This window comes from Lipomyces japonicus (genome assembly GCF_038497905.1).
Source record: "Lipomyces japonicus strain CBS 7319 unplaced genomic scaffold V1514scaffold_82, whole genome shotgun sequence".
NCBI classification, from domain to species: domain Eukaryota; kingdom Fungi; phylum Ascomycota; class Lipomycetes; order Lipomycetales; family Lipomycetaceae; genus Lipomyces; species Lipomyces japonicus.
Window position 1 is genome coordinate 10,714 of NW_027117894.1, and position 19,535 is coordinate 30,248.

The following is a 19,535-nucleotide window of genomic DNA, read 5'->3' on the forward strand; positions in this document are numbered from 1 at the left end:
TTGCACTTCACTAATTTTTTTACTCATTTTGACAACATTATTTTAAGGACTATTAAAATAAATGCGAAATTTTTGTAGTTGTAATTGCACATGGCGATAATGTAAGTCAGTACATTTAAACTAATTTTGGTATTTGTCAGAAAGGGCTTGTTGTGGTAAAGATCTTCAATTACTCCATCTTGTCAAATGTTCACCTTAATCAAGATTCAACTGCGAAATACAATATGTACCTCATTATTGGGTGATGTTCGACTTACATCTATATCTTTAAACAAGTTCTGTCCTTTAGACTGACTGTCTCACTAAGTCACTGTTAATATAAAATGAGTTCTGACACTTCCTATCAGACTTGTCATCTTCATAGTTATAGTCTTAGTTATATTAGTGTTAATTACTTTAAAAAGTCACGTTTAATAGAGTACAACTGGTTCATATAAGAATAAGATCATGCTGCACCCTATTGCACTTTTTAAAGGACACTACATCAACCCTTAATTTGTCTACATCAAATACGTCTCATGTGTATTTTCCTGCGCCTACTGAGCTTAGACTATAAGGCCTATCCGCTGCCATGTCGTCGCACTCATGGCATAAGAATCTACATATATCAAAATGTTTAGTATTAATTAACTGCGTGTGAACCAAAAACAAAATAATAAATACAAATAAACAATGCATTAAAACCCGCATGAACTAAACTTCAACGCCTTGGTGAACCACCGTAATGTTAGATTCAGAATCCACTTTCAATTCTGACGGAACCTGACCACCCAGCTCCTCAATTCTTCGTACAAGCTCCGCATGCTGTTCAATTTCTGATTTCAGATATGATAATGTCTTTTGCAGAACAATAGCCTCACTACGTCCCTGTGCTCTTGTCAAGCCTGGGACTACTTCAGTTAACTTATCAAATCCTTCACGAATTGCCTGTCGCCTTTTTTGTTCGGAAGCAATATGATTTGCCTTTTTCTCTTGCGGAGTTAATAACTCGCCTGGTGGCTTTTGTGATTTTGGAACCGGTGTCACCGATGTGGACCATCGCGCTCGTTTTGCTGGCAGTGAATCATCTTCAGGACTTTGTGATCGTGCTGTCATAATTTTCTCAAATACTTAATAGATAAAAGAAAAATTCATTTTATTTTAGGGGATTTATAATCCTGATTTCTTCGTTCGGTAACCGATGACTTAACAAGCGGGGTTAAATGAGACAGATCATTAAAGACTACTACGAAACCCTTAGTCAATTACTACTCTGCAAGCGTAATTATAACATTCCTCGCGCTTACTTTAGTAATTGGATGTTGTATTAGTTTATAATAATCTAAATTCATCATCTTGAAGGCTTTTAACTCTTCTAAAGCTTTCCCTCCCTCGCTGACTTTCTACGTTCGCAGTTGTATTAAATGATGCCTGAATCATTTCATCATCAACAAAGTCATTGTCTGACCGATATGGGTCCTCCTCAAATTCAACCGACAGGGATTCGTTACCAGGGCCATTTTTAATCCATGAATTCCTATTTGGGTCAGTCGTCGTTTCGGCATATTGAAATTCTTCCGGTCTGAACTGGTCATCGGAGTAGTCTACTTGCTGCTCTGCTTTTGCCAGTTGAACCTCGTTTGTTTCGGGCGCATAATTCTCATCAGCAGTAAACTTAATAATATCCATTTCATCTTCCTTAATAACTTCGAAAGCGCTATCAACCCCTGCTGTCCTAGAATGCTGGTTACCAGAATAAATACGCGGTAACACCGATTCAGCTGATTCCTTTACCATCGGAACAATCAGTTTCCGATATATCTCAGGATTGCCATACTCCACTCGCAAGTCGTTCGACTCATATACAGAAGCTGCATCAATATCATATTCTGGCACTGAATCATCGATCACTGTGTTATTCACTGAAGTGACATAATTAATTGCAAGGTCAAACGTTGCGCGACAATATAATTTAAAACCAACCACAGCAAAAAATAATGGAACCAATCCCATGGCAATGACCCACGAACCTTGAACCCATGATATGAGAAACATAACCAGGTTGCCAAAAAATACTGCAAATAATATTCTGTCAAATAAATCATGCCAATAAGAACCGTTGCTTTCCACGCGTGTTGCAAAAACATAAATGAGTGAATACTTCTTCAAGAATGAGTCAACAAAGAAATAAAATGCTGTAACAATAAGAATAAGTGGTTGAATAGTGGTAAATGCTAGCGCTATAGTAACATAAAATAATGTCCAGTTATAATAAGAAGCATAATGAAACTCAGGCGGTGCTGTCCACTTAATCATCTGCCTTGGAGTCGGCGACATAAAATGTGTGGCAAAAGATCGCACAAGCAAATTCCATACTTGAATCAAATCAAGCGCAGATCCAAAGTTAACACGAACAATGTACATTACCCAAAAGGATGTGATACCAATGACTGCGTTTGAAAGCTGTTTTGCAATATCTAATTCTTTAAAGACTTGGCTGGCGGAAAGGTTCTTGTTTGAACGAGAAATTTGAATAATCTGAGTTATTACAGACCATGCCACTCCAAAGCATGTAAATATAATCAAGTTATTAAAAACGAAAAAAATATACAATTTGTGGAAAGTATTTCGCTCTCTGGTAGACTTGGTTAAAGTTCCTTGCCATGAAGTCATTCTTCTCATAATGATTGGCAAAATCAAAAAAACTAATGATGTTACCATTGGAGCGATAAAACCTTGAATAAAAGAAAAAGCTGTTGGATGTCGACTCATGTATACACCAAAGTCACTCCATAACTGTCAAAAAAAAGGTTAAAAATTTATACTTGTAGATTACTTTTGCTCCTCACTTACAATTCCAATTCTTGAAATTTGAGTTAGAAAAGTACCAATAAAGGCATTTGGAACAATCCACACAACACAAACAAAAAAAAATATTAAGTTTCCCATATGTTTCTTGCGAAGCCTTTCTTCTTTTGTTAATACAATATTGTCCCAGATAATATCTGTTCTTGTCGGGGCAAGTTTAATGCGACAGTTACCCGTCAGACTGGAAGATCGATTAGCAATTGCCACCGCATGAGCATCTGCAACTGTTGGATAAGAAGCAAACCCGTAAGGCATTTCTTTTCTGCTCCCCAAACTTTGTCGAGCAATCAAAATTTTGTCTTCAAGAGTTTGAATCCGATTGAGGTAATAATCAATAGCATCAAGCTTTTTATGCCTATCATGAATTGAATCATTTTTCATTGGCTTGCAAATTGGTCGCGTGCTTGGCAAGTTATCCGGATACTTTAAATATTTTGCCAAAATAGATTCAAGCTCAAGAACACATTCTTCTCTCTCGGCGACCCAAGTACCAAGTCCATGAGAGCTTCTACCAATAACAACCTGCTCAACCTTTCTGGATTCCTTAGCATCTGCAAGAATTGTTGCTAGACCAGCATTAGATCTAAAACGTTTGGTTATTTCAAAAATCAAAAGTGATCGTGAGTGAAGCGAATTTTTGTATTCTTTAGAAACAAAATACTCTTGCTTAAGTTTAAAAACATCTCGGTACATTTTCCATAAGCAAAAAAATACCGTGAAATCAACCACGTATGCCAGAACTACATGAGCAATCATCGGTCGTCCAGAAAGTAGTGTCGGCGTCATAAGAATAAATGCATCAGATGTAGACAAGTTAGACGCGAGCGGATTTCGTAACGAGAACGTAACATTGATCGGAATCGCTATGGCCAAACCCAACAATGACAGGTATATAAACATATGAGTGCACATTTTCATGAACCTCAAGTACACGACGGAATCTAACCCGAGGATATCGACGAGATCTAACACATTCAAATTCCACACTTGAAATATCCAGGTAACCACGTTTTGGTTGAGACGAGGAAGCATTGCAGCAGTGCGAGAAGTTGTAGAAGTATTTATTGATATCGAATCATACGCTGCATTGAGTCGAGTTTTGGGTGCATAAATGATTGAATTTCGAGGTCGTAGTATGCAGAATGCAACGAAGACAATGATGGCGGACCCCAAAGAGGTCAGAAGACCGATCCATACCGCTTTGCCAGTGAATTTTGCACTTGAAGAAATATAATTAGGTACGTCAAATAGTCTAAATTAATTTTTGTTTTACCTTGCAAAAGAGTTTTTGAGAAGGTCCTACATATAAGTGTTTGAGTTAGGTTTAAGCTCAACCCAATAGTTTTAAAAAAAAGAAAGTCTTACCAATAACAACTGGCTTTTGTCCTCTTCACGAGCCGATATCAGCGTCATTCTCGTCCAATTTAACACAGCTTAAGTCCCGAGCAAAATAGAAATGCAAGAACTTATTAGAACCTGAAATCAATTGCGAACATAAAAATTATGGAAATGCATGATACTTAATAACTAAAGTAGGCATGCGCGTGTCGAGATGCGGCAGCGTTTGGCGGTCAAAAATAAGAAGTCAGGGGCAGTAAAATTACCACAAGCAGTAACTGCGCGCAATGAGCTCTGACGACCACTTGTTTTAAGTAAAATTATGTTTATGAAATGTCAAGTTTCAATCTCAAGTTGCGTGAGATGTTTTACAATGTACATATTCTATTCATAGAGTCATAGAAGTTATAAAATAAATATGCGAATTGCATTTGCCTTTCACCTCTGCAATAACCAATTGACTTTAAGACTGGGATGGTGTCCAGTGTTACGGTGTTCTGTTCATCCACAAATTGTTTGGAGTTTATATAAATTCAATTTTGCAACTTGATATTACCATTCCAATTCTGTGTGAAACAAATCCCTGGAACAATTAAAGCAATGCAATAAATTAAACACGATCGGCATATTTAATCGCTCCGAGCTTCAAATTTTCATTTCCCCAAACCCCTGAGTAATCATATAATGTCGTTTACATAATGAGAACAGTGCTTCTCTTATTTTTTAAACTCTTGTGAATTCATTATTTTTATTTTCACATGAGTTCACATCCCATCAAATTATCAAAATTTAAATTAAAACTTCAATGCATAATACATATATATTAATATATATATAATTAAGCAGTTATATTAATGGTCTGAACGACTGATTGTATTAATAAAGTACTAGACATACATCTAATCACAGTTTCAGTAATCTGGCAGCTTTAACATGCATTAAACAAAATCCTTGTGAGCGCTGATTAATCGTCTTCGTTGTACATATTTCACAATGTAACAATGTTAGGTTGTTTATTCTTATACTTGACGTAAGGTTATCTTGGAATGAATGATCGTTATCAACTTCAGCCTTAACTCTATTATTTATCTGAGCTGCCTTATCCTGGTACCAATTTTCATAGTAAACCGTGCGCTGAGGATAAGCATTTGCCCCGAATTGTTGTACCAAATCCACCTTTACTTGCTTTAATCGTCCTACAAGTAAGCCACCAATTCGAAATTTTTATACATAAGTGCACTTGAATAAATTTTTTTTGAAAACTATTATTTTTGTTTTTGCTTCATGCAAGGCAAGGCACATTGTTAAGCAGTCATGGAGAAGTCGGTTAACAGTCCTCTTCTTATCAAAAATGAATGCGTCGATGAGTTCTCAGACTTGCCTCCTTCAGAAGCTACTATTCTCCGCCAACAAGTCGGCCAGGTGTCGATAAATGCTACTTTTCTTTCGTTGTTTAGATACGCTGATGCATATGACATTGTTTTGCTATTGTTTGGTGGCGTGGCTGCCATTGCTGAAGGTTGCATGCGTCCGATTATGACTGTAAGATAACCTACTACCAGCCGTTGTTCTTGTTGAGCTAACGTTGTCATAGATTGTATTTGGACAGCTTAGCGAGTTGTTTTCTCGTTACACGTCACAATCTGAAGAATATTTTTTTGGACATGATGGCTACAATTATACCGAACCGTTTAACCACAACTCATCATCTGTCTATAACATGACTTATTATGACGACAATATGTCCAACATGGAAAGTTATATTCAGCCTGATTTTTTTCAACGGGAATTAAACAGGCTCACAGTGTATGTTTTAGTTAAGTTACTATTGCAACGTCACGGTATACTAACGACGTAGCTATTTTGTCATTATTGGCATCGTTGATGTTGCGCTTTCGTACTTTGCCACTTACCTTTTCATTGATCGAGGAGAGGTTCTTTCAGCACGCATCCGTGAAAAATATCTTGCATCAATTCTTCGTCAAAACATTGCTTACTTTGATAATCTCGGCACTGGAGAGGTCACATCCCGAATTTCTGCTGATGCTATTCTGATTCAGGAAGGCATTTCTGAAAAAGTTGGATACTGTGTTGCCAATTTTGCTACTTTGATTGCCGGGTTTATTGTTGCTATGGTTCGTTCTTATAAGCTAGCATTGATTCTTTCTAGCATGCTTTTTTTAATGATGATCACGTTCGCGATTGGTTCACAGAAAATGAAGAGAGCAATTCGCCGCTCCATAAGTGGTTATTCGGTTGGCGGTACCTTGGCAGAGGAAGTTCTCACTTCGGTTCGCAACGTTCAAGCTTTTGGAATGCAAGAGCGACTGGCAGCAAAATATGACACGTTTCTCGTTGCCACAGAAAAATATGGATTGCAAGCTGGCATTTGCCTTGGAGTAATGTCTGGTGTAATGTGGTTCGGTGTTTTCAGTGCTGACTCCATAGCTTTTTATGTTGGCTCTAAGCTGATTGAGTTAGGCGACATATCAGTAGGTCAGATTGTCACGGTGCTTCTGACTGTTACTCATGGTGCCTTTGCAATGTCACACATTGCGCCTCATTTTAAAGCATTCACGTCTGCCATGGCTGCGGCTTCCAAAATTTATTCCACGATCGATCGAGAATCTGCTATTGATTCGGTGGATTTCACCGGGACAAAGATTGAGGATCTTAAAGGAGAGATTGTTTTGAAAGATATCAAGTTTATTTATCCATCGCGCGCAAAAGTAACCGTTCTGCAGGATTTTTCTCTTGTTATTCCGGCTGGAAAGACTGTCGCTCTTGTTGGCGCGTCAGGTTCTGGGAAGTCTACCATTGTTGGTCTGATTGAACGATTTTATAATCCAGTAAAAGGGAAAATTTTGCTTGACGGGCATGATCTCATGTCACTTAACATTAAGTGGCTTCGATCTAAGATTTCTCTTGTTTCTCAAGAACCTACTCTTTTTGCGTGCTCCGTATATGAAAATGTTGAACAAGGTTTGATTGGTTCGCCATACGAATTTGCGTCTGCTACTGAAAAACTTGAATTGGTTATTGAAGCTTGCAAGCAAGCAAATGCGTTCAATTTTATTGAACAACTTCCCGATGGATTCAATACTCTGGTTGGTGAACGTGGGTTTTTATTATCTGGCGGTCAAAAGCAAAGAATCGCAATTGCCAGAGCTATCGTTTCGAATCCTCGTATTTTACTTCTTGACGAAGCTACATCTGCACTTGATACCAAGAGCGAGGTAGTCGTACAGGAAGCTCTTGATCGTGCTTCAAAGGACAGAACCACGATTGTAAGTCTTTTTTATTTTTATTTTTATTTTGTATGAAGGTTTTGGCACTAAAATATTATAAATATTAGGTTATTGCTCACAGATTATCAACTATTAAGGATGCTGATCTTATTGTGGTCATGAGTAAAGGTGAAATTGTGGAATCAGGAACCCATACTGAACTTCTTCTCAAGAAGGGTAATTATTTTGATTTGGTTCAGTCTCAAAAGATTGAGAAAGAGACGGAGGAGTCTGCTGTGTTGTCTGAGACTAATTCAGTTGATGAAAAGTTTGAGGACCGTGTTATTGAGAAAGTTAAAACCAAAGTTAGTATTAAAGAGATCGAGATTGCTTCTGAGATGTCGGAACAAGGACAAGAAGAGAAAATTTCTGGATATGGCCTTCGTGACCTGATGGTATTTATCGCTGAAATGTCGGCTTCAGAAAATAAATACACTCTTATGGCTATATTTTGTTCGATCGTCCAAGGATTGTCGTATCCTGCGCTTGGTGAATTCTACGGTCGGGCAGTTCAAGGTCTTCAGTACGTACTTACGAATCCAGATCTCATGCGTCGAGAGGTTTATACTTTTGCTGGCCTTTTTCTTTTACTCGCGTTTATTCTTTTGGCGGCCACGACTGCTTCGGTTTCTCTTTATACTTATGTTGCTCAACGATTGATCAGAAGAATTCGATTCCAAATGTTTCGTCAACTTTTACGTCAAGATATTGAATTTTATGATCAAGAAGAAAATACGACTGGTGCGCTTACCATGTCACTTGCAAGCGAGGCACAGTCAATCGATGGCTTATCTGGTGCCACGTTTGGTCAAATTATGAACTCCATAGTTAACGTGTTGTCCTCGGCCGTATTGGCAATTTCTGTTGCTTGGAATTTAGGTCTTGTTTCTGTAGCCTGCGTGCCAGTTATGGTTCTTTCCGGGTTTTTTCGTTTTTGGGTACTGGCCAAGTTTGAAGAAACCGTCAAGAAGTCACATGAAGCATCAGCTTCTTACGCATGCGAAGCCATTGCGGCTATAAAGACAGTAACTTCACTTACTCGGGAAGACGACGTGTTGGCACACTATCATGACTCTCTTTATCGGCAGACATTATCGTCCAGAACCGCATCATTCAAGTCATCTATTCTGTATGCAATTGCACAGGGTATGCAATACTTCATCACTGCATTAACGTTTTGGTATGGCGGAAGCCTGATTCGAACTCGAGTTTACGGTTTGGTTGAGTTTTATATTGCATACATGGCAGTAATTTTTGGTGCCCAGGGAGCTGGAATTGTGTTTTCATTTGCGTCCGACATGGGCAAGGCCCGTCTCGCTGCGTTTAATATCAAGGTTTTGTTTGATCGCAGGCCAGTAATTGATGCGTGGTCCAAGAATGGGTCGGTTCCGACTAACGTGGAAGGCAATATTGAGTTTAAGAATGTTTTTTTTAGGTATCCTACTAGACCGCAAGTTCCAGTTTTGAAAGGATTGAACTTGTCTATTAAAAAAGGACAATATGTGGCATTTGTTGGCGCGTCTGGTTGTGGCAAGTCAACCACGATCGGTTTGATTGAACAATTTTATCGTACGAATGGCGGAGAGATTTTGTTGGATGGCCAAGACATTACGCAGTTTAATATTAACGCCTACAGATCGGAGATCGCATTGGTCTCACAAGAACCCACACTTTACGCGGGGTCGATTAGGGAAAACATTATGCTAGGGTTTCCGGATGGAATTGTAACTGATGAGGAAATGATTATGGTTGCCAAGCAAGCGAACATTCATGATTTTATTACGTCACTTCCAGATGGGTATGATACGTTAGTTGGATCTAAAGGATCGTTATTATCTGGAGGACAAAAGCAACGTGTTGCCATTGCTCGTGCCCTTATTCGTCAACCTAAAATTCTATTGCTTGATGAAGCCACGTCGGCGTTGGATTCAGAATCGGAAAAGATCGTGCAAGCCGCACTCGATGTTGCAGCCGAGGGCCGTACCACGATCGCAGTAGCTCACAGGCTTTTGACTATTCAAAACGCAGACGTTATTTTTGTTTTTGATCAAGGAATGATTGTGGAACAAGGTACTCATCAAGAATTATTGGCCAAGAGGGGAAGTTATTATGAACTAGTTCAAATGCAGGCTTTGGAAGAATTGTAGAAGATATTTAATTAATTATACCGGACATTTTAATTGTCTTTTTTTTTTTTTTTTTTTTTTGGGGTTTCCATTATTTACTTATACATTGATTGCATAATCTATTTAGGTATAAAAGGAGGGCTTGAAGGTAGATTAAAACAGATTTTATTTATTACTAGATCGCATATACAAAGTTGAAAAAAAAAAAAAAAATAAAATTCATAGTTTTTACAATGCTACCAAATTATCAAGGCTAAATAAGCGAACAACATGACAATAGTTTTACGAAGGAAGAGCATTAGGGCAGAAGGATCATTTAAGCGGGGACATCATGAACGCATTTCCCATCCTCCGATCCTGCTGTCACGTTCATATCATGACAAACTGTAGTTCGCCAGGGAAATTAATTTTTTTTTTTTTTTGATTTACCTTGTACGCAAACAAACCAAGGTTTCAACAGATTGCTGCCACGCTCAGCTCAGATTTGTTTTATCAAAAAAATTTGGTGATCCCGGTCGTCAGCAGAAAAACTTGGATATGCCAACTCTTCCCAACTTGCACAACAAGATCACCCTAAAATTCCGATCGTTTGTGTACATGGTCTTGAACTTCCAAACATGATTGAAATCAAACCGGATCCCCCTCGCTTATGAACCCGTCAAGAACTACAACATTTTTGCCGGCCCGGATGGACCAAAGAGCGAATGATAGCGATAAGAATGACGTAGGGTACTAGATAAGCTTCGGTGTTCACAAAATGCGTGCCCCACTTGCATTTCCGAACCCCTACATTAATTTTAAGCAATTACAGCTATATTCTATCCTATATTTTTAAATTTATTAATTGTTTTTAATGTATTTTTTATATTTGATTAATTTCTGTTTCAAATGTAAGATAGATCTATTAATATATAATTGTTGTGACTATTAATTGTTATGCCATTTATTTTAATTTTTTCATTTCTGTAGAGTGCGAGAACCGTGTTGCGGGGTTCCTACAAGTGCTTTGTTAAGCCTAAATAACAATATAAGGTATTCTCCGTTTCATGTTTGCAAATTGAAAAAAAAATAGGGAATGCGATACATGCGATATTGTTAAGCTTACATCTTATGGGCTAAAGTTACTGTCCTCGCTTAGTAGCAAGCAATAAAAGCCGAGTTGCAAAATAACCGGTTTGCGTTTCAAGACTTCGAACTATATTTCATCACGTTGCACCGTCAAACTTATTTTTGACTTAACTGGCTGTTACACAGCTTTTTTTCTGGGGTTTACAGATTTGATGCGACAAGGTTACCAATGCGAACAGCATTAATGAAATAAATCTAAATCGAAATTACGTTTTCTTTGATTATCACGGAAAATTAGATTATTATTTTTACATTCATTAATTTATTCATTTGTTTGTATCATGTCTGCGATACCGTTTTCAACTGTGTATTCGCAAAGGTTTTAAAAATTCTCGTCATCATGAACAGACTAAATGTCTTGAAGTCTTCTCGGTCGTCATATATACCCGACTTAATAATATACTTCATACCCCGCATATTTTTTTCCCATCTAAATCAATATTTCTTTCTTTACAGTTTTTACCCCTCCGGGGTAATTTCATTGTTTGTTAGCAACATAATGATTGATTGTGGTTCAACATTCACCTTATATGGGGGTAAATATCCACGTTTCCAAGCTCTCAATCCTTCAACATTTCTTCACTACTTTAGTTATCTTCAGTGCTTTGTCGTTTGAAAACAAAATTTATAAGGCATAATGACACTTCCGCCAAAAGTGTATCAGTTCCTGTTGTCATGTTTTGTTGCCGTCGGTTCCTTTACATATGGTTACGATAATGTAAGCACAGACGTTGGCTGTCGGTTGATGTTTTTTTTTAAGAACAAAGCTTATATATATGCACATTTAGGGAGTTATTGCTCAAGTTGTAGCTTCGGAATCGTTTACGAATCTGTTTAAGCCTACTGATAATGAAACCGGTGCCGTGGTTTCAATCTTTACCGGGGGTGGGTTCGCAGGCGCAGGAGTGGCAGGTGCCATTTCGGACCGAATTGGTAGAAGATGGTCCATGTTTGTGGCGACAATTCTTCTTATCTTGGGTGGCTCATTGCAATGCGGGGCGCAACACATCAACTACATGTACGCCGGTCGTTTCTTTGCTGGCATGGGTGTCGGCGTGTTCTACATGATTATTCCGATTTATCAATCCGAGATTGCTCATCCATCCATTCGCGGAAGACTGACTGCGTTGCAACAAACGTTTTTGGGTATTGGTGGTTTGGTTTCTGGTTGGGTGGCATATGGATGCTATGCTAACTTTAGCAATGACGATCAACGGCAGTTCCGGGTTCCGCTTGGATTGCAAATCATTCCGTCTTTGATTGTCATGAGTTTTATCTTTTTTTTGCCTGAGTCGCCTCGTTGGTTGATTAAAAAGGGCAGGGATGAAGAGGGACTTCGTGTAGTTGCCAGTCTTCATGCTCAAGGCAACAAAGAGGATCCGTTTGTGATTGTGGAAAATGCCATGATTCATGAAGACGTGGAAAAGGAAAAAGCAAACCTGAATGCTTCCCTTATCAAGCTTATCTTTAGCACGAGATCAAACTTCCGACGAATCTTGATGGCCATATCATTGCAAGCTTCAGTTCAGATGACTGGCGTATCCGCGATAGCTTACTTCTCGCCCGATATTTATGCTCAATTGCATTTAACAACGTTGCAGTCTCTGCGGCTTAACGCGATCGATGCTGTTATTAATCTTTTGATTGCTCAACCATTGTGTATTTTTTTGATTGACAAACTTGGTCGTCGTTGGCCAATTATTGTTGCGCATGTTCTTCAAGGATTGACATATATCGGAGGATCGATTACTATGGCCAAATACCCGTTTGATCTTGAAATCACGCCTCGATCAGCGCAAATTGGGTTTATTGCAACCCTATGGATTTTTGGATTTATCTTTGCAGTGCCTGGTACGACATCGTGGATTATTCCTGCAGAGATTTTTAATATTCAAATGCGATCGATCGGCGTGTCGATTGCGACCATGACTGCGTTTGCGTTTACTACCATGATTTCTCAAATCACGCCAATCGCAATGTCACGTCTTCGTTACAAGTTTTGGTACTTGTTTATCGTGTGCAATTTTACGAATGCTTTTTATTTTTACTGCTTCTTGCCCGAAACTGGTCGCACGCCGTTGGAAAGAATGGATGATTTGTGGGAAGACGCGCCGTTGTTTATTCCAAAATGGAACAGGGTCAATTACTTGAAGGAAATGGAGTCCACAGCTGAAGAAGTGCAAGAAAACGGAATTAATAAGGAGAAGCACGCGCTTGAGCATGACGAGGAAGTGTTTGTTGGCAATGAGAAGGCTGGGTCTAAAGTTTAGTGTATGATGAGTATTATTGCCAATATAATATTTTGTGCGTAACCCTAGAGGAAACCCACGTGACCAGCTGTAATCTAAAAAAATGAGAATAGCTAAAGATGATGGAGCCGGCGCTTCTACACAACACCAAAAGAAAAGTAAAAGAAAATATATTTTAAATGCAAGGTTTTGTTTTAAGCAGAGACATTACATAAGCGTTTTCCTACCAACATGCGGCTAATAAGATGTGTATTGTAGATGTAATGTAGAAGTAGTAGAGAGCCGCTGCTGGTGCGGCTTACATGATCGTTGACTCAAACGCTACATACATTGTTGCAGGCATGGACAGGTTATTTAGATACAGCATAGCATGCATAGTAGAAGTTGCTATCTACGTACCAGTGAAGACTGAACCGAGGCAATCTTGCAGCCATGCTACGTCAAATGAAAAAAAGGGCCGGTTGTGCCTATATTCAAGCCAGGGTTTGGTCGCCCCCTCCCCCACACGGCAAAAATAGCACAACTATTATTTCCGGATGCGATTTCAATTTTACCGGCCGAGCCCTAATCCACGCCACGGCAATTTGGCCCCGCATGCTGAACAGGATGAATTGGCGGGGTACGGGCGGCCCGCGATGACGGCGGTGACTGGGAAAAAAAATTAAACAACTTATAACACGTCGATCATGGCTTTGATTCTTGTCCGCTTTAATTGTTCACATTTCTTTTAATTACTTTCCGTTCTCCCTTTACTATGGCAGAGTCAGCACAGACATGGAAGAATTCCGAACAGGTTTCGATTAAGGTCGATCCGGAGCGAATTCTTTCCCCAATTGACGACAGAACCTATTCTGGCTTCCTCGAACACATGGGTCGATGCATTTACGGCGGCATTGTTGACTTTGAAAATGTAAAGCCTGGCCTGACTAACGAAAAAGGTTATCGACTCGATGTGGCCAAGGCCCTGAAAGATCTCAACATGCCGGTGGTCAGATATCCCGGTGGGAACTTTGTGTCGTCTTATCACTGGCAAGATGCAATCGGACCCAAGGAGAATCGTCCGCGCCGTCCCGAGCTGGCTTGGCTTGGTGAGGAATCAAATCTGTTTGGCACTGATGAATTCATCGAGTGGTGCGAGTTTATGAACGTCGAGCCCTATCTTTGCCTCAACATGGGAACCGGCACTCTTGACGAAGCTCTCGCTTGGGTCGAATATTGCAATTCGTCCAAAAACACCTATTATGCTAATCTTCGTCGCAACAACGGTCACGAGAAGCCATACAATGTCAAATACTGGTCGCTTGGTAACGAAGTATGGGGCGATTGGCAAGTCGGACAGCTAAGCTCGACTGACTATAGCAAAAAAGCTTTCCAATGGGCGAAGGCTCTCAAGCTGTTGGATCCTAGTATAAGGTTGATTGCCTGTGGCTGCACTGGATTTGATAATTGGGATTATGACGTGACACAGGCATTGGTATCCAAAATTGATCTTTACTCAATCCATCTTTACACGTCTCACGCAGAATACTACAAAAACGTGACCGGCCCGGCTGCGGCCGAGCGTGCCATTCAGATTTCGGCCAAGCTTCTGGACTTGGCTAAGATCACTCAAAAGGCGTACGACAAGGATATTAAAATTTGCTTTGATGAATGGAATGTGTGGGACCCCATTCGAGCAGATGGTTCAAAAGGCGCAGAGGAAAAATACCATCTTGGTGATGCTCTTGCGGTTGCAGCTTGGAGTAATGTGTTCATTCGGCAGGCCCATCACATTGGCATGGCAAACATTGCACAGTGCGTTAATGTTATTGCCCCAATCATGACCAACAAAGACGGACTCTATCTGCAAACGATTTATTTCCCTTTCTTGCTGTTCGCCAAATACATGAGAGGACATTCTATTAACCTTCACGTGTCCGGTCCCAGGTATGAGGGCGAAACCAATAACGTTCAGTGTGATCTCGGCTGGGTTAAGCACTCTGAGCCAATCTTAAACTACATTGACGTCTCGGCCGCCATTTATGAAGGACATGTGAACATTGCAATCATCAACCGTGATTTAGAAAAAGACCATGAAGTTAACATCAGACTCGAGGGTGACTACAAAGACACGTCGCTTACTTATACTGTGTATCACGACGACGTTAATGCCGTGAATAACTTTGAAAATCCAAACAATGTTGGAATAACAGAAGGAACTGTGCCGACTAGTGATTTAGCTGCGTTCAAGGTCCTGAAGCATAGCTTTGTTCTCGTCAGAGTTCCAATTGCATAAAATGTATTCAATGTAATTACAACATCTATAATTGATTTTTTTAGTTTGTCAATAAAATAATCATATAAACATGTGGGATTAGATCGCCAATTGTTGCAAGTAGTTCATTTTTGAAAGATGTTCGTTCCACATGGCTTAATGTTTAATTGACGCCAGATTTCTAGGGTTTGGTGATTGACGTTTAAAACCCATTTTGCGTACCCTTTTTCCTCTACTCTTCTCCTCTTTACCACGCAGTTGGACCACCTTTCATCTATTTTTCTTTTTTCTTTAATAATGGTTTTCTTTATTTTATTTCTATAAGATGTCTGGTCGTGGTGGTTACGGCGGTTTTGATCGAGGCGGTGGAGGCGGTGGCCGTGGCCGTGGTGGTCGTGGTGGAGGACGTGGTGGAGGACGTGGTGATTTCCAGGGAGGACGTGGTGATTTTCAAGGAGGAAGAGGCCGTGGAAGAGGTGGTTCCTCTTTTTCAGGTGGTCGCGGAGGTCCACCCGGGCCTCCAATCTATGTGTACGAATTTGTATTTTAACTATTTTTCGCTTTCATCGATGGTTTAAATTTTACATGCTGAATTGCGTTTAATGAATTAGCCCTGCGGATGGTAAAGCGGCTACGATTGATAGACAGGTGCTTAAAATTGAGAACGACACTGAACAAATTGCCAAGCTTGCATTCAACAAAATCAGGTCTTCGAACACTCCACTTGATCCTCTTTTGCCCCAGCGTCCTGGGTTTGGTACTCAGGGAAGAGAAACCGTTTTGTGGACAAATCATCTACAATTGGCGTTTCAAGGTGATTTGTTGTTGCATCGATACAACATTGAACTTGCTCCAGGTCCTGGCGGTAAAGTTCCTGGTGGTAAAAAGGCTCGAAGAATTGTGGAGCTGTTGCTCGAGGATCACCTTTCCCAGTATGGACGTAACATTGCTACCGATTTTAGGTCGAACTTGATCTCCAAGGTTAAGCTTGAAGCGCCCAAGGATTACGAAATTCTATACAGGGCTGAACATGAAGATGAGCCAGCACCAAGTGGCAAGTCATTCGTGGCCCGTATCAAATATACTGGCTCATTAACTGTTTCTGAATTGACCAATTACTTGACGTCTGCTAATTTTGGTGCCGTTTTTAAATCCAAAGAGGAGATCATCCAGGCACTGAATATTGTTTTGGGCCATAATCCAAAGGCAGCTGCTGATATTGCTTCGGTCGGTGTCAATAAATTCTATGACTTGGCTGCAGCTGGTACCGAAAGTTTTGATCTTGGCGCGGGTCTTTCAGCTATTCGCGGATTTTTTGTCAGCGTTCGCGCAGCAACCTCTCGTCTTGTTCTTAACGTTCAAGTGAAAAATGGCGCGTTCTACCAGGATGGTCCTCTTGATAGACTTATCCATGCCTACGGAAAGGAAAATGGCACAAGCAAGGTTAGACTGGAGAGCTTTTTGAAGAAAGTGTCAGTCAACGTAACGCATATTGTTAGAAAGAACAAGAAAGGTGAAACTGTTCCAAGAATCAAGACTATTTTGGGCTTTGCAACCAAAAATGATGGTCATGAATTGGAACATGCTCCTATTGTGCCAGAATATGGTGGCGGACCTCAGAGTGTCCAATTTTATTTGGAAGTCTCAAGCCCAGAGGGTGCAAAGAAAGCCAAGCAACCAGTTAAAGCTGGTCCTGCAGCACCGTCGCAGGGTAAATACGTTAGCGTTTCTGATTTCTTTTTTCAACGTAAGTGGTTTTTTTTTTTTTTGGAAAGGCAATCAATTGTCATTTCTTGCATACTCATCATATAACAGAGTACAAAATCCGCACGGATCCAAACTTGCCTGTTATTAATGTTGGAAACCGTCAGAATCCTTCGTATTTGCCTGTTGAAGTTTGCAATGTTATTGCAGGTCAACCTTCTAATACGAAATTGAGTGGATCGCAGACTGCAAATATGATTAGATTTGCTGTACGGAAGCCTGCTCAAAATGCTCAGTCAATCATTACTTCTGGAGTCAAGGTTCTCGGTTTGAGTCCTGAAAATTCTACTCTTGTAAGTTTTATTTTTTTTTTTTTAAGGTCAGGTCATGTCTTGTTTCAATAAAGCTAATGTTTTTTTTTGTTCCATCAGAATGCTTTTGGAATTAAGGCGAAACCAGAATTGCTGGCTGTTACTGGAAGAGTTCTTAACAGCCCCGACGTTAAATATGGCTCCAACAAGAGTGCTAATACCAAGTTTGGAAGCTGGAATATGATCAATGTTGAATTTGCAGGTAAGACGTCTTTGCCCTCGTGGACTTTCCTTTGGATCTCAGCTCAAGGTTCGAGAGATCCTTGGAGAGATGATTCAGAGTTGAAACACACGGTCGATTCGTTTGCTGGCGTTCTTCGTGAAGTTGGAATAAACGCAGGACCTTGTAAGCGTGGCCTTCATATTACTGTTAATCAAGGAAATGTGGAGACCGAGGTTGAAAACGCATTGTCTCGATTTGCTAAAGCGAACCCGTTTGTCTTGGTGATTTTGCCTTCCACCGATGCGGTCATCTACAACCGGGTTAAGTACATTTGCGATGTCAAGACAGGGTTGCTCAATGTTTGTGTTGTTTCCAGTAAATTTGTTAAACCGAACAATGCACAGTACTTCGCCAACGTAGCACTTAAGGTGAATTTGAAGCTGGGAGGCAGAAATCAGTTTCTTGATAAGAGAAAACTTGGAATTTTGGCCGAGGGAAAGACAATGGTTGTCGGTATTGATGTCACTCATCCCTCGCCTGGTTCTGCTTCGAACGCTCCTAGTGTTGCCGGTATTGTGGCTTCTATTGATTCCGATTTCGGACAATGGCCGGCTGGTTTAAGTGTTCAAACTGCAAGACAGGAAATGGTTCAGAATCTTGATGAATTGTTTAAGGCTAGATTACGTTTGTGGGCAAAGCATAACAACGGTACATTCCCTCAGAACATTGTTATTTATCGAGATGGTGTCTCTGAAGGCCAGTATGATTTGGTCTTGGATAAAGAATTTCCAGCTATCCGCAAGGGTATCTCTGAGTTGTACCCTGCCACATTGACCAAGCAAGGCTTCCCAAAGATCAGCATTATTATTGTTGGAAAGAGACACAACACTCGCTTTTATCCTTCGAAGCCCGAATTTGCGGATCGTTCTTTGAATCCTCAAAACGGTACTGTTGTTGATCGTGGTATTACTGAAGCTCGTAACTGGGATTTTTTCCTGCAAGCTCACACGGCCATTCAGGGAACTGCCCGACCAGCGCATTATTATGTTGTGTATGATGAAGTGTTTCAGAATCAGAAGCTGGTGGCGCCATTCCAAAATCCTGCTGATGCCTTGGAAGATTTGACCCATAACTTGTGCTACTTATTTGGAAGGGCAACAAAAGCTGTCAGCGTGTGTCCTCCGGCTTACTATGCGGATCTTGTTTGCGAGCGTGCCAGGTGCTATTTGAGTGGATTGTTTGATCCAACTCCTGGAGCAAGCCCGACTACAAGTGTGAGCGGGAGTGTGAGCGGAGTGCCTCCTCGCCCTGAATTATTGGATACAAACAAGGTCAATGTTCATGAGAGGGTAAAAGATGTCATGTTTTACATTTAAGCTATGGGTTCGATGTGAATGCTTCAACCGGGTTTCTTTCTTTTAACTAGACATTGCTAGTTGATATTTTCTACTATTTTTTTTTGCTTATTTTATTTTAAAGTATGTTCATGGTCTTTCCTAATTGGATCGGCAATATTTGCTTTTCTATTTAGATTGTGTTCAAACGCACGTCATCGTGTTTTGAGCTTTTTTTTTTTTTTTATTTTCTTCAATTCTTCTTTTTTGATTAATCGTCAATGCTTGTTGTGTAAGTATTTTGCTTTTTTTAAAAAATTGAAAATTTTAAATTTTAAATAACTTTTATGACACCATATAATATTGAAAAATCCCGTATGCACATTAAAAATTTTTTTCTCTGGCTTAATTTGATACATTTTTTTTTTTGGTTTTTTTTTTCTTTTTAGAAGCACCCTGCTTCATTCTGTATTTTAGAGTAAGTTACGTCGTGAAATATTACAATGCAAAGGTTTGAAAAGCTGCATTTGGCATGACAGAAACATGAATATATTTACTACGACTATTTAATTGACTGAACCCATTCAAAAACAGTAATGGCATTCGTCTTGGGTTCGTGATCACATTAACCGATTTGTAGATTTAAAAACTACAATTAAGAAAAAAAGTGCAGAGACGGTATCATTCATTGGATGACTAAATGCAAAAAAAAAAAAAAAAAAAAAGACATTAAT

The 19,535-nt window shown here is 39.8% G+C and overlaps 6 protein-coding genes across 6 annotated transcripts; 4 read left to right on the top strand and 2 right to left on the bottom strand.

Annotated features, from left to right (window-relative positions):
• Positions 1–246: 246 nt before the first annotated feature.
• Positions 247–1,178, bottom strand: V1514DRAFT_338748 (uncharacterized protein). Its single transcript, XM_066928882.1, has 2 exons — positions 664–1,178; positions 247–598 (listed from the first exon to the last, which is right to left on the bottom strand). The coding sequence occupies exon 1, from the start codon at positions 1,093–1,095 to the stop codon at positions 694–696; it is 402 nt and encodes a 133-aa protein (XP_066780744.1). The 5' UTR covers positions 1,096–1,178; the 3' UTR covers positions 247–598; positions 664–693.
• On the bottom strand, positions 1,165–4,434 carry V1514DRAFT_299739 (uncharacterized protein). Its single transcript, XM_066925518.1, has 4 exons — positions 4,213–4,434; positions 4,121–4,146; positions 2,833–4,066; positions 1,165–2,775 (listed from the first exon to the last, which is right to left on the bottom strand). The coding sequence occupies exons 1-4, from the start codon at positions 4,258–4,260 to the stop codon at positions 1,312–1,314; spliced, it is 2,772 nt and encodes a 923-aa protein (XP_066780745.1). The 5' UTR covers positions 4,261–4,434; the 3' UTR covers positions 1,165–1,311.
• A 932-nt stretch (positions 4,435–5,366) lies between these two features.
• On the top strand, positions 5,367–10,108 carry V1514DRAFT_354898 (P-loop containing nucleoside triphosphate hydrolase protein). Its single transcript, XM_066929616.1, has 4 exons — positions 5,367–5,727; positions 5,780–5,991; positions 6,044–7,472; positions 7,541–10,108. Exons 1-4 carry the CDS (start codon positions 5,500–5,502, stop codon positions 9,617–9,619), a joined length of 3,948 nt encoding a protein of 1,315 aa, XP_066780746.1. The 5' UTR covers positions 5,367–5,499; the 3' UTR covers positions 9,620–10,108.
• A 1,255-nt stretch (positions 10,109–11,363) lies between these two features.
• Positions 11,364–12,996, top strand: V1514DRAFT_286615 (general substrate transporter; the record flags this gene model as incomplete). Its single annotated transcript, XM_066925206.1, has 2 exons — positions 11,364–11,444; positions 11,515–12,996. 2 exons carry the CDS (start codon positions 11,364–11,366, stop codon positions 12,994–12,996), a joined length of 1,563 nt encoding a protein of 520 aa, XP_066780747.1.
• A 602-nt stretch (positions 12,997–13,598) lies between these two features.
• V1514DRAFT_338758 (glycoside hydrolase superfamily) lies at positions 13,599–15,277 on the top strand. The gene has a single exon (XM_066928883.1). It carries the CDS (start codon positions 13,730–13,732, stop codon positions 15,248–15,250), a length of 1,521 nt encoding a protein of 506 aa, XP_066780748.1. The 5' UTR covers positions 13,599–13,729; the 3' UTR covers positions 15,251–15,277.
• A 203-nt stretch (positions 15,278–15,480) lies between these two features.
• V1514DRAFT_338760 (ribonuclease H-like domain-containing protein) lies at positions 15,481–19,159 on the top strand. Its single transcript, XM_066928884.1, has 4 exons — positions 15,481–15,760; positions 15,841–16,976; positions 17,045–17,286; positions 17,365–19,159. Exons 1-4 carry the CDS (start codon positions 15,555–15,557, stop codon positions 18,841–18,843), a joined length of 3,063 nt encoding a protein of 1,020 aa, XP_066780749.1. The 5' UTR covers positions 15,481–15,554; the 3' UTR covers positions 18,844–19,159.
• Positions 19,160–19,535: the final 376 nt, after the last annotated feature.

Excerpts from the sequence above, each read along its gene's own strand:
- V1514DRAFT_338748 (XM_066928882.1), bottom strand. The coding sequence starts at position 1,095 with ATGACAGCACGATCACAAAGTCCTGAAGATGATTCACTGCCAGCAAAA.
- V1514DRAFT_299739 (XM_066925518.1), bottom strand. The coding sequence starts at position 4,260 with ATGACGCTGATATCGGCTCGTGAAGAGGACAAAAGCCAGTTGTTATTG. Across the intron at positions 4,147-4,212 it reads ACAAAAGCCAGTTGTTATTG|GACCTTCTCAAAAACTCTTT; the intron begins GTAAGACTTTCT and ends ACTTATATGTAG. Across the intron at positions 4,067-4,120 it reads CTCAAAAACTCTTTTGCAAG|TGCAAAATTCACTGGCAAAG; the intron begins GTAAAACAAAAA and ends TATTTCTTCAAG.
- V1514DRAFT_354898 (XM_066929616.1), top strand. The coding sequence starts at position 5,500 with ATGGAGAAGTCGGTTAACAGTCCTCTTCTTATCAAAAATGAATGCGTC. Across the intron at positions 5,728-5,779 it reads GCATGCGTCCGATTATGACT|ATTGTATTTGGACAGCTTAG; the intron begins GTAAGATAACCT and ends ACGTTGTCATAG. Across the intron at positions 7,473-7,540 it reads CAAAGGACAGAACCACGATT|GTTATTGCTCACAGATTATC; the intron begins GTAAGTCTTTTT and ends TATAAATATTAG.
- V1514DRAFT_338758 (XM_066928883.1), top strand. The coding sequence starts at position 13,730 with ATGGCAGAGTCAGCACAGACATGGAAGAATTCCGAACAGGTTTCGATT.
- V1514DRAFT_338760 (XM_066928884.1), top strand. The coding sequence starts at position 15,555 with ATGTCTGGTCGTGGTGGTTACGGCGGTTTTGATCGAGGCGGTGGAGGC. Across the intron at positions 15,761-15,840 it reads CCCGGGCCTCCAATCTATGT|CCCTGCGGATGGTAAAGCGG; the intron begins GTACGAATTTGT and ends TTAATGAATTAG. Across the intron at positions 17,287-17,364 it reads GTCCTGAAAATTCTACTCTT|AATGCTTTTGGAATTAAGGC; the intron begins GTAAGTTTTATT and ends TTGTTCCATCAG.